The 13,527-nt window shown below is 62.3% G+C and overlaps 1 protein-coding gene across 1 annotated transcript in view; it reads left to right on the top strand.

Moving 5' to 3' along the window:
- LOC118697883 (staphylococcal nuclease domain-containing protein 1) overlaps positions 1-13,527 on the top strand; it is an 81,743-nt gene that overhangs the window by 18,421 nt on the left and 49,795 nt on the right. The window contains exon 10 of the mRNA XM_036400879.2: positions 8,153-8,266. Within this exon, the coding sequence (XP_036256772.1) occupies positions 8,153-8,266 (114 nt within the window). The remainder of the gene's footprint in view (positions 1-8,152; positions 8,267-13,527) is intronic.

The following is a 13,527-nucleotide window of genomic DNA, read 5'->3' as shown; positions in this document are numbered from 1 at the left end:
TGCCCCATGGATCAATTCCTGATCCTCTGGGGGAATGGCTGCCCCATGGATCAATTCCTGATCCTCTGGGGGAATGGCTGCCCCATGGATCAATTCCTGATCCTCCCGGGGAATGGCTGCCCCATGGATCAATTCCCAGTGTTCCCAGGGGAATGGCTGCCCCATGGATCAATTCCCAGTGTTCCCAGGGGAATGGCTGCCCCATGGATCAATTCCTGATCCTCCCGGGGATTGGCTGCCCCATGTATTGGTTCCCACTTCTCCCAAAGGCTGGAGATGCTGCTGAGCCCCTCTCCTGGGGGGTGTGGTGTGTTCCCTACCCCTGGGTGCCCGGCAACCCCTGCCCCTGGATGCCCAGCAATCCCTGCCCATGGGTGCCCAGCAATCCCTGCCCATGGATGCCCTGGCAATCCCTGCCCATGGGTGCCCAGCAATCCCTGCCCATGGGTGCCCAGCAATCCCTGCCCATGGGTGCCCCGGCAATCCCTGCCCATGGGTGCCCGGCAATCCCTGCCCATGGATGCCCTGGCAATCCCTGCCCATGGGTGCCCAGCAATCCCTGCCCATGGGTGCCCGGCAATCCCTGCCCATGGATGCCCTGGCAATCCCTGCCCATGGATGCCCTGGCAATCCCTGCCCCTGGGTGCCCGGCAATCCCTGCCCATGGGTGCCCGGCAATCCCTGCCCATGGATGCCCTGGCAATCCCTGCCCCTGGATGCCCTGGCAATCCCTGCCCATGGATGCCCTGGCAATCCCTGCCCATGGGTGCCCGGCAATCCCTGCCCATGCATGCCCAGCAATTCCTGCCCATGGGTGCCCGGCAATCCCTGCCCATGGGTGCCCAGCAATCCCTGCCCATGGATGCCCAGCAATCCCTGCCCATGGATGCCCTGGCAATCCCTGCCCATGCATGCCCAGCAATCCCTGCCCATGGATGCCCAGCAATCCCTGCCCATGGATGCCCTGGCAATCCCTGCCCATGGATGCCCAGCAATCCCTGCCCATGGGTGCCCGGCAATCCCTGCCCATGGATGCCTTGGCAATCCCTGCCCATGGATGCCCAGGAATCCCTGCCCATGCATGCCCGGCAATCCCTGCCCATGGGTGCCCGGCAATCCCTGCCCATGGGTGCCCGGCAATCCCTGCCCATGCATGCCCAGCAATCCCTGCCCATGGGTGCCCTGGCAATCCCTGCCCATGGGTGCCCAGCAATCCCTGCCCATGGATGCCCAGGAATCCCTGCCCATGCATGCCCGGCAATCCCTGCCCATGGGTGCCCGGCAATCCCTATCCCAGCCCAGATCCAGGGGCACAGCCGGTGCCGGAGGGAGGTGAAGCAGCGCGGGCCGGTCCCGGTGGGATGCGGGATCTGGGCAGGGCCGGGCAGGATCCGTGGCATCGGCCCCACTAGATGGAGCTGCCGCCTCGCCCAGGCAGCGGCCGCGGCTCCCGAGCCGCTGGAATTTCCCTGGGAATGGGCAGCAGCCACATTTCTTGGAAAGTCGGCCTGGTCCCTGCGCAGGGTCGGATCCTTCCAGCTGCTCCGGTCCTGCTGGGATCGGGATCGTGTCCCAGCAACCTGGCCTCGCCTGGGTGCTCCTGGGGGGATACAGGAATGGGATCAAGCCTGGCAGATCCTGGGGAAAAGCAGGAATGGGATCAAACCTGGCAGATCCTTGGAAAAGCAGGAATGGGATCAAACCTGGCAGATCCTGGGGAAAAGCAGGAATGGGATCAAACCTGGCAGATCCTGGGGAAAAGCAGGAATGGGATCAAACCTGGCAGATCCTGGGGAAAAGCAGGAATGGGATCAAACCTGGCAGATCCTTGGAAAAGCAGGAATGGGATCAAACCTGGCAGATCCTGGGGAAAAGCAGGAATGGGATCAAACCTGGCAGATCCTGGGGAAAAGCAGGAATGGGATCAAGCCTGGCAGATCCTTGGAAAAGCAGGAATGGGATCAAACCTGGCAGATCCTGGGGAAAAGCAGGAATGGGATCAAACCTGGCAGATCCTTGGAAAAGCAGGAATGGGATCAAACCTGGCAGATCCTGGGGAAAAGCAGGAATGGGATCAAACCTGGCAGATCCTGGGGAAAAGCAGGAATGGGATCAAACCTGGCAGATCTTGGGGAAAAGCAGGAATGGGATCAAACCTGACAGATCCTTGGAAAAGCAGGAATGGGATCAAACCTGGCAGATCTTGGGGAAAAGCAGGAATGGGATCAAGCCTGGCAGATCCTGGCAGGGAATGCAGGAATGGGATCAAGCCTGGCAGATCCTGGGGAAAAACAGGAATGGGATCAAGCCTGGCAGATCCTGGTGGGGGGATACAGGAATGGAATCAAGTCTTGGCAGCTCCTTGGAAAAGCAGGAATGGGATCAAGCCTGGCAGATCCTGGGGAATGCAGGAATGGGATCAAGCCTTTGGCAGACCCTGGGGGTCTCTTGGATGCTGGGGGTTGAATGGAGCAGAGATGGAAAAGCTCTGGAGCTGCCAGGACAGCCAGGAGCTCCTGTAGCTGCTCAGAGCTGATCCCTGTGGCAGTGCTGGCTTGTGTCCTCTGGGATGAGGTTGGGAATGGCTCCTGTGCTTGCTCCGGGGCTCAAATGTGGCTGGGACAGGAGCAGAGCTCCCCAGAACCTGCCCAAACCAGGGAGGGTGTGCTGGGCATTCCCTGTGGGAGCAGTGCAGGGACACCGAGCTCGGAGGGGCTCCGGGAGGCCGGAATTGAGAGCCCATCCCTCGGGATGAGGACGTGGCTGTCCCCTCCCCTCCCCGTGGCGGTGACAAATGGCACCTGGGCAGGTGTCCCGTGGGCACGGCAGGGCCGCGTGCCGGCGCTGGAACGCTGGGAAGCGCCGCTGGCAGCGGCTGCCACCGGAGCTGTGCCAGGAGCTGTGCCAGGAGCTGTGCCAGGAGCTGTGCCAGGAGCTGTGCCAGGGCCGTCAGTCACGCTCCGCTCAGCTGCTGGAGGGGGCGGCTGGATGCTCCCGGCACTTCCAACACGCCGTGGTTCTGTGGGATAGCAGCAGGGGGGCCCCCCCAGGCTCTGGAAGGGGATGTCCGGGGTGGCTTTGGGATCAGCAGCATCTCGCCCCCATCCCCAGGAGCGGTGGGGATCCAGCTTTCCCCTGGGAATGGTGGGCACCGACCCCCGGCGCTGTGGAGTGGGATCCCCGTGGGTTGGGGGGCAGAGTTTGCAGGATGCTCCCAATTCCCCGGCTCTGCGGGGTCCCTGGGAGCCCCCAAAGGCAGCAAACACCGTGTCCTGCTTTTCGGGGAGGAGACTGGAATTTCCCCGCCTGTTGGGTCGCTCCTGCTCTTCGCACGGGGCTCTGGAATTTGGCCTTTGGCAGCCGCAGCGCCCCCGCATTTCGGTGTCACTTTGGGGGCTCTTTTTTCTTTTTGCCCTCGCCCGGAATCGCAGGCGGCAGGGAGAAGGAGGGCAGGTGCCCGCAGCTGGGCCCGTGTCCCGCTCCCCGGGGCTCGGCCGTGCCGGTGCCGGTGCCGGGTTCGGGCACGGAGCGGGCGGGCAGGGATGGCGCCGCAGCCGCCTCCGTGCTCGGCACAGCGGGGCTCGTTCGCAGCGGCAGAGCTGACGCAGGAGCTGCTGGAAGGGGCTGCGAGGGGAGGGGGAGGAGGAGGAGGAGGAGGAGGAGGAAGATCCCAACCTGCCTTTGCACCGTTGATCAACCGCGGCAAATCGGCTCCGGCTAATTTTGGCTGCGGCTGCCGGCGCTGGGCTGGGCTGGGCTGGGCTGGGGGAGCAGGGGAGGCTCAGCCTCTCTTGTGGGGCTGGTGCTGGTGAGGGGCGAGGAGAAAGCAGAGGAAGGGAAATGTCAAAGGGGCTGGAGGCTCTCTCCCGAAATCCCTACGTCAGCTGGTCTGGGAGCAGCGGGATTTGGGACACGCTGCGGAGCCGTGCCTGCGCTGGGCTGGGCTGGGAGCCATCCTCTGCAGGGGGGGCTGCGGCAGCGCGGGCTGGGGGGCTCCAGCAGCCCCGGGCCGTGTCCCGCCCCTGCTCCCGCCCTGCCACGCTCCTGAGCCCGGCCCGGCTCCTCTGATCCTGGCTGTCAGTCCCTTTGCTGGGAGCTCTGGTCGCGGCCAAATCATCCCAGAGCTCGGGGGGATGTGCCAGAGCCGAGCCTGGGAGCTGCTCCTGAGCTGAGCTGAGTGCCAGACCCTGCAAAACCCCTCTAAAGGACATTTTCGGGTGGGGGGACACTCGAGCCACTCCTGGTGCTGGGCTCTGGCTCCCCAAGTGCCACCGTCCTTGTTGGGGTGCAGGAGGTCACCCTCAGCTTTGGGGATGCTCCCTGTGCATCCCAAGAGTGGATGCTGTCCCAGGAGCACAGCAGTCGGGAGCTTTGGGAGTGGGGACATGTCCCCATGGTCCCCAGGCATGGGGGTCCTTGTCCCCAGCTCCCAGGGAAACCATCCCTAAAAGTGGAATCCCAGCACCCTGAGGTCACATCCCGGCACCCCAGGGTCACATCCCAGCCCCTCAGTGTCACATCCCAGCACCCCAGGGTCACCTCCCAGCACCCCAAGGTCCCCGGATCTCAGCCCTGTGGCTGCTCTGTGTCTGTCCCTGCTGTTCCTATGGATTGGGATCAGCATTTGGAATCAGCTGCACCTTTAGGGCACGTCCCCTATGTTTTTGGGGTAGGGTCCTGCTGCCAGACTGCCGGGAAGGGTAGAATTCCCAATTCTCAGAGGAAGAGCTGCTTCCCTTTGCTGCTTCCTCCTCCTCGTCCTCCTCGGGCTGGTCCTGGCTCCGGGCTGGTCCTGGCTCTGGGTCTGTGCCATCCCTGCCCAGGGCACCCAGACTGGGAGGTTTTGTGTCCTGTTCTGATCCCAATTCTCCCTCCCTGTGTGCCCCCACTACTGGGGACAAGCAGAGCCCGGGGTGGAAAACTGGAGGCTTTGCTGGGCCAGCTCTTGCAGTGAGGAAAAACATCTTCCCTGATAAATGTGGACAAGGGAGGGCTGCGAGCCCCGTGCCCTGGAGCGGTGATGGGACGGGGGTGACCGGGCTGGCCGGTGCCACAGGGACATTCCAGAGCTGCCCTCCCTGCTCCCAGCCCGGGGGACGTGGGAAGCAGCAGCCGGAGCGTGCTGGCTCTGCAAGAAACAGCTGCAGAGCTTTAAAAAAATAATCCTTCCAATCCCGTTATCAAAGGGCCTCTCGCAGGCAGGAGAAGCCACAATAAATATTGGATAAGGGAAGTGGCTGCAGCGGGCTGGCATCGTGGGGGGAGACAAAAGCCCCGGCCCCGGGGCGGTGCTGAGCCGCCCGTTCTGTCACCGTTCTGTCACCGTTCTGTCACTGTGTCACCCCCTGTGACCCTCCTGCCCTCCCTGCAGCTCCAGCAGAGCAGGGAGTGGCTGCCCAGGGAGGGTGGGCACCTGGGCGTGCCCCTTGTGCCACCCTGCTCTGTCCTGCCTGGGACTGGCATCCCGTGGGAGCCCTGGCCCTGTGTCCCGTGTCCTGCTGTGTCCCTTGTCCTCCAGCATCCCTTATCCTGCTGCATCCCATATCCTGCAGGGACCCTTTGTAACTGGGTCAGGGCCCTGCAGGGACCTTGGAGGTCCCTCTTGGCTCCTGCTGCCACCCAGCTCTGTCCTGCCTGGGAGACACGATGTCCCTGCTCCAGGCGCTGTGTCCTGCTGCATCCTGTGTCCTACATCTGTGTCCTGCTGCAAGTCCTGCTCTATCCCATCATCTGCTCCATCCGTGTCCTGCTGCCTCCTGTATCCTACATCTGTGTCCAGCTGCATCTTATGCCCTGCTACATCCCATGTCCTGCTGCATCCCATGTCCTACATCCCATATCCTGCTACATCCTGTATCCTGCTTCATCTTGTATCCTGCTGCATCCTGTGTCTTGCTATATCCCATGTCCTGCATCCCATGTCCTGCTGCATCCCATGTCCTACATCCTGTGTTCTGCTTCATCCTGTATTCTGCTGCATCCCATATTCTGCTTCATCCATGTCCTGCTGCATCCCATGCCCTGCTTCATCCCGTGTCTTGCTACATACATGTGCTTCTGCATCCTGTGTCCTGCTGAATCCCATGTCCTACATCCTGTGTTCTGCTTCATCCTGTATCCTGCTGCATCCCATATTCTGCTACACCCATGTCCTGCTGCATCCATGTCCTGCTTCATCCTGTGTCTTGCTACATACATGTGCTGCTGCATCCTGTATCCTGCTGCATCCCGTGTCCTGCTGCATCCTGTGTCCTGCTACATCCATGTGCTCCTGCATCCCATGTCCTACATCCTGTATTCTGCTTCGTCCCATGTCCTGCTGCATCCCATATTCTGCTTCATCCCATGTCCTGCTGCATCCCATGTCCTGCTTCATCCTGTACCCTGCTGCTTGCATGTGCTGTTACATCCCGTGTCGTGCTGAGTCCCATGTCCTGCTGCATCCCATGTCCTACACCCTGCTTCATCCCATGTCCTGCTTCATCCTGTATTCTGATTTATCCTGTGTCCTGCTACATCCATGTTCTGCCACATCCATGTCCTGCTGCATCCCGTGTCCTGCTGCATCCATGTGCTGCTATCTGCATCCCGTGTCCTGCATCCCCTCTCAGCCGGCTCACCCCCCCTGTGCGGGCTCTCGGGAGTCGCTGCTGCCGGGGAGGGGCGCTGGGGGCCGGAGGGGCCGGGCCCGTCCCCGCTGCCGCTCCCGCACGGATCGGGGCCGCGCCGCCGGGAGCCGCTGGCCGGCTGCTGCCTCCTGCTGCCAGGGAACAAATGAGATGTGACCGCGGCTCCCGCGGCTCCCGGGGAAGCATGTGCTGGATGTGTAATGGAGCGCGGGATCTGCCCCCGGAGCTGACCCGCAGCGGCCCTGGCTGCGGCAGCTCCGCTTCGCATCCTGCTTTTCCCAAGTCTTGGGCGGCAGGAAGGAGAGAGGCCGCTCCCTCCTCGCCCCTGGATGCCCTGGAGCGTGAGATTGGATTACTCCACTTGGCAGGCACACGGCTTTGGGCTGCTCCTGCCGAAGAAACATCCAGGAGCTGCGAGCCGGGAGAGGCCGGGACGTTCCCGGGGGCTTTGCTGTGCCCTGTGGTGTCTGCTCGGATCAGAATTCCTTAAATCCTGCTCTCCCTCTGGCCCAGCACGCTGGGAGGGGTGGGTGTGATTGCAGGGCAAAGAGGGCTGGAGTGGGCTCAGCTCCTGCCTCCCCCCGTGGCTCCAGGCATGTGTGGGATCAGGATCCTGCTGGATAAGCAGCCGTGGGAGCCTTTTGGACTGGGGGGGACTGGGCTGTGCTGGGAGCAGGCAGGGGAAGGTTCCTGTCCTGCCACTGGGAATATCCAGCACTCTACTGAGCTGGGCTGGAGAACTGGGACTGTTAAACCCCTGTGTCCTGAGCCCACTGGGATCCTCCTGCCCCCTCTGCCTGGAGCCAGGCTGGGAGAGCTGGGGGTGCCCAGCCTGGAGAGAGAAAGGATCCAGGGAGAGCTCAGAGCCCCTGGCAGGGCCTGCAGGGGCTCCAGGAGAGCTGCAGAGGGACTGGGGCCAAGGCCTGCAGGGACAGCACCCAGGGAATGGCTCCCAGTGCCAGAGGGCAGCCAGGGATGGGATCTTGGCAATGAGGAATTCCTGGCTGGGCTGGGATTGCCAGAGCAGCTGGGGCTGCCCCTGCATCCCTGGCAGTGCCCCAGGCCAGGCTGGACACTGGGGCTGGAGCAGCCTGGGACAGTGGGAGGTGTCCCTGCCATGGCAGGGCTGGCACTGCAGGGGCTCTGGGGTCCCTTCCCACCCAACCCATTCCAGGATTCCCTGACTTTGTGATCCTGATTAGTTTGCTCCCACCACGGGCTGTCCTGGCTCTCTCCTCCCTGAGCATCATCCCTTGTCCAGTGTCCAGCTGCTGCTCCTGCCCCTCTGGAATTGCCTCTGGAATGGAACCCAGGGGGCTGAGCCCTGGCACAGGACACACACGGCTGGCAGTGCCCTGGTGTGCCACGTGTCACCGTGCCAGGAGCCACATTCCCCTGGTGACAGCCAGGCTGGGGCTGGGGTTGCTCGCTGTGCTGGGGATGGCAGTCAGGGTGGCAGGGCCGGTGTCACGGTGGCACCTGGCCCTCGGTGTGCCCATGCTCAGCTCTGTCTCTGTCCCCAGGTGATGCAGGTGCTCAACGCCGACGCCATCGTGGTGAAGCTCAACTCCGGGGACCACAAAACCATTCACCTGTCCAGCATCCGGCCACCACGGCTCGAGGGGGACAGCGCCCAGGTGACACCGCGGGGACAGCGCTCGGGGAGGGGACAGCGCCTGGGGACACTGGGGACAGGGAGGGGACGGTGCCTGGGGACACTGTGGGGACAGGGAGGGGATGGGAGCAGGGTGGGAAGGGGCCGGGCAGGGGGCAGGGTCGGGTCTGTGTGGATCCCCCCTCCCATGGGGCTCCTGCTCCCTCTGGGATGCCCGTGCCCCCTTTCCCTTCCTGCGGGAGCCCATCCCATGGGATGCAGGAGGCCTGGGAAGGGCTGGAGCGTGCACTGGTGGCTGCAGGGAGACAGATCCGTCCCTCTTCTCCTGCCTCAGTTTCCCCTCTGTTCCATGGGCACTCCCGGCCAGGGTGTGGGATGTTCCTTAGGGATACCTGTGCCTGTGGCCTCATGCCCTTGTGTCCCCATCTGTGGGGCAGGCACAGGAGGCTGCACAGCTGCTCCTGAGGGGGTGAATCCTCGGTTTTCCTTCCCCTGGGCCGTGGGGCTGGCTGGGCTCTGGGAGCTCCCCACCCCAGAGGAGCAGCTGCTGTGTCCTGGGCTCCGAGGGACGCCAGGGCCGGCTCGTGACCGGCGGCTCAGGATCGATGGGTTCCTGGCAGGCTCTGGAACGTTGGGAAGGGCTGGAAAAGTCACATTGTTCCTGCACAGCTTGGTCCCTGCTCTCTGCGTTTGAGCTCTCTCAGGCCGGCGCCGCTGGAGCCGGATCCGAGCGCGCGGCAGGGACATGAAAGCGCTGGGATGAGCTGGGGTTGGGCACGGGGAGCGCCCTTGACCCCGCTCAGAGCTGGGCTGGGAAACAGGACATGGCCCTGGTGTGTGTGCAGCACACGCTGAGAGCCCTTGGCCCTGCTCAGAGCTCTGGGGCTGTGCTGGGTGAGGGATCAGCCCCTGTGTCACACACAGAGTGTCCCTGACTGTGCCCAGAGCTCTGGGGCTGTGCTGGGTGAGGGATCAGTCCCTGTGTCACACACAGAATGTCCTTGACTGTGCTTGGGGCTGTGCAGGGTGAGGGATCAGCCCCTGTGTCACACACAGAATGTCCCTGACTGTGCTTGGGGCTGTGCAGGGTGAGGGATCAGCCCCTGTGTCACACACAGAGTGTCCCTGACTGTGCTTGGGGCTGTGCAGGGTGAGGGATCAGCCCCTGTGTCACACACAGAGTGTCCCTGACTGTGCCCAGAGCTCAGTGCTGTGCTGGAAACGGGGGTAAGGGATCAGTCCCTGCGTCACAGAGTCTCCCTCATCCCCTCACTGCTCCAGAGCTGCTGCAGGAGCTGAGATGAGGGATTGATTCCTGTGATACACAGAGGCTCCTTGACCCTGCTTACAGCTTTGGAGCTGTTCCAGAAACTGGAATGAGGGGTTGATCCCTCTTCACAGAGTCTCCATCCCACTCGGGGCTCTGGAGCTGCTCTAGGAGCCAGGATGTGGCTCCGATCCCTGTGTCCCTTTCTGGGACAGTGGTGGGGGTGCAGAGATGGGCATTTCCTGCTGTCTCTTGGTGATCCCAGTCCAGCAGGGGCTCCTCAGGGCAGGGATTTTTATCCCCATGCTGGTGCTGTTCCCTCTGTTACTGCGTTCCCTCCATGGCTGATGCACTTGGAGCTGTGGCATCACGGAGCTCCCGAGACCCTCGGAGCGCCTGCCTTGTTCCTGGCACATCCCTCCTCCTCCTCCTCCTCCTCCTCCCCCAGCGCCTCTGGAGATGCTGGGAAGGCTCCTGGGAAGGCTCCTGCCTGTGCACACGAGGGGGGCCAAGCCAAGATTCCTCCAAACCCACCTTTTCCAGGCTGTTTTCCATCCTGGAGCACCACGGGCCGGCCCGGCCGTGCCGGTGGGCGACGGCTCCCGAGGTGACCCCGCGTTGCTGTGGGAACGGGAATTTGGAAATTCCTGCCTCCCCGCACGCCGCCTTGCTCTGGCCACACCGAACTATGGATGCCTTCCCAGATCGCCTCTTCCTGCTGCTCCTCTGGCACGGGCACGGCGGGGCCGGGAGCTGCCGCGAGCCGGGGAGCAGCAGGAGCAGCGGGAACCCCTCGGAGCAGCCACAGTCTCCAAGGAGACTGCGGAAAGGCAGCGCCCGCCCGCCTGCCCGCCCGCCGCCGGGCGGATCCGCTGGAAATCCTCCGGGATCGGCCCCGGAACCGCGCGGCGCTCCGCTCCTCCCGAAACCTGGGGCTCCCGGGGCCCTGCAGCGTGGGGTCTGTGTCCCCGAGGCTGGGCTGTCCCTGTGCCTCCCAGCACCCCAGGGTCACATCCCGGCACCCCAGGGTCACCTCCCAGCACCCCAGGGTCACATCCCGGCACCCCAGTGTCACATCACAGCACCCCAGGGTCACATCACAGCACCCCAGGGTCACATCCCAGCACTTCAGTGTCACATCACAGCACCCCAGGGTCACATCACAGCACCCCAGTGTCACATCCCAGCACCCCAGTGTCACATCCTGGCACCCTAGTGTCACATCACAGCACCCCAGTGTCACATCCCGGCACCCCAGGGTCACATCCCGGCACCCCAGGGTCACATCACAGCACCCCAGGGTCACATCTCGGCGCCCCAGTGTCACATCCCAGCACCCCAGGGTCACATCCCGGCACCCCAGGGTCACCTCCCAGCACCCCAGTGTCACATCCCAGCACCCCAATGTCACATCCCAGCACCCCAATGTCACATCACAGCACCCCAGGGTCACATCCCAGCACCCCAGGGTCACATCCCAGCACCCCAATGTCACATCCCAGCACCCCAATGTCACATCACAGCACCCCAGTGTCACATCCTGGCACCCCAGGGTCATATCCCAGCACCCCAGGGTCACATCCCGGCCCCTCAGTGTCACATCCCGGCACCCCAGGGTCACATCCCAGCACCCCAGGGTCACATCCCGGCACCCCAGTGTCACATCCCGGCACCCCAGGGTCACATCCCGGCACCCCAATGTCACATCCCGGCACCTCAGTGTCACATCCTGGCACCCCAATGTCACATCCCAGCACCCCACTGTCACATCCTGGCACCCCAGGGTCACATCCTGGCACCCCAATGTCACATCCCAGCACCCCAGTGTCACATCCTGGCACCCCAGGGTCACATCCCAGCACCCCAATGTCACATCCCGGCACCCCAGGGTCACATCCCGGCACCCCAGTGTCACATCCCGGCACCCCAGGGTCACATCCCGGCACCCCAATGTCACATCCCGGCACCTCAGTGTCACATCCTGGCACCCCAATGTCACATCCCAGCACCCCACTGTCACATCCTGGCACCCCAGGGTCACATCCTGGCACCCCAATGTCACATCCCAGCACCCCAGTGTCACATCCTGGCACCCCAGGGTCACATCCCAGCACCCCAATGTCACATCCCGGCACCCCAGGGTCACATCCCAGCACCCCAATGTCACATCCCGGCACCCCAGTGTCACATCCCAGCACCTCAGTGTCACATCCTGGCACCCCAGGGTCACATCCCAGCACCCCAGGGTGACCTCCCAGCCCCTCAGTGTCACATCCCAGCACCCTGAGGTCCCCAGATCGCAGCCCTGTGGCTGCTCAATGTCTGTTCCCATGGACTGGGATCCGCATTTGGAATCAGCTGCACCTTTAGGGCACATCCAGGGGCTGCGTTGATGGAGTTGTGCTGCCAGACCACCCCCGGAAAGGTGGAATTTCCAGTCCTTAGAGGAAGAGCTGCTTCCTTCTGCCTCCTCTGCTTCCTCCTCCTCCTCCTCCTCCTCGGGCTGGTCCTGGCTCCTGTTTGTGTCAGCCCTGCCCGGGGCATCCAGACTGGGAGGTTTTGTGTCCTGTACTGGTCCCAGTTCTGCCCCACCAGGGTCTCCCCGAGGTCCCTCTGGCCTGGGATGCTCCCGTTAAATCCAATTATTTCTCCCTGGGTTTCATCCTTCCGTGGCTCCGTCATGTTTCCATCCCTGGTGCTGTCATTAATTACCTGGCAGTGCAATTAATGATGGGTTTGCTTCTCCCTTCCACACCAGCAGTTAAAATTATGGAAAAAACATCCAAGAATTCCACAAGGGATCAAACCCACCCTTGCTGGGGCTCAGGGTGGGGACCCCCATCCCAGCTGCCATTCCAGAGGTGGATCTGGAGCTCAGGGAGTGTGGACACATCTGTTTATGGATCAAATATCAGCATGGACATCTCTCCATGGAATGTGTCAGGATTTACAGAACATCCACGGGAATATTTATAGCATCTGAGCATTTATTGAAAATCCACCTGCGGAGGTGCTTGGGTTCTGCTCCAAGGGAACAGGGACTGGAGGAGAGGGAACGGCCTCAGGCTGGGCCAGGGGAGCCTTAGGGTGGAATCAGCAGGAATTTCCCCATGGAAAGGGAGGTCAGGCCTTGGAAGGGCAAATTTGGAGTCCCCATCCCTGGAGGTGTCCAAGGAATTCCTGGATGTGGCACTCAGGGCGCTGGGCTAGGGACAAGGTGAGGACTGGGCACAGTTTGGACTCAGTGACCTTGCAGGGCTTTTCCAGCCTCAGCAATCCTGGGATCCATATAAATTCTAGGAGCATACATACCTTTATTTAATATAAAATATAAAATGCATAAAATACAATTCAGGCCTGATTCCAGGCTCCCCTGGAAGGCTTTTCCCCCCAGTGCCCCTCTGAGGGCTCTTCCCAGCCTCTCCTCCCTGCCGGAGCAGGAGCCCCGGGATATCGCAGCTCCGCCGGGAATCCCATGCCAGCCTGCCGAGCGCTAATTGCTGCTCCCACGGCTCCGGGTGGAGGAGATGGGAAGTGACAGACGGAAAACGGAGTGTGATGGGATCCTGCAGCCTTTCATCTCCAGCCTTTCATCTCCCAGTGCTGGATGAATCCCGGGAGCGACGGCCCAGAGCGCTCGGCTCTGTCCTGGAACGTCTCGGATCGGGATGGAGATGGATCTCCTGCTGCTCCAGGTGCTGCACTGGTGCTATGAGGTGGGGGAACAGCTGGAAAACCTCACCTGGATGGGTGGAGTCTTCATCAAGATAGCTGGAAACTCACTGGAATGGCTGGAAAGACTCATTGGAAAGGCTGGAAACCCTTACTGGAATGGCTGGAAACTCACTGGGATGGCTGGAAAATCTCACTGGAAGGGCTGGAAACTCTGACTGGGATGGCTGGAACCTCTCCCTGGGAAGGCTGGAATCTCCCTGGGATGCAGCCCCCATCTGGGGCTGTGAACGTGGCTGCTCCAGTCCCTGGGATGCTCCAGGTGCCTGTGCATTCAGGGAAGC

Source organism: Molothrus ater, chromosome 5 (assembly GCF_012460135.2).
Source record: "Molothrus ater isolate BHLD 08-10-18 breed brown headed cowbird chromosome 5, BPBGC_Mater_1.1, whole genome shotgun sequence".
Classification (NCBI taxonomy): Eukaryota; Metazoa; Chordata; class Aves; order Passeriformes; family Icteridae; genus Molothrus; species Molothrus ater.
This window is presented reverse-complemented; position numbering and strand designations above follow the sequence as displayed.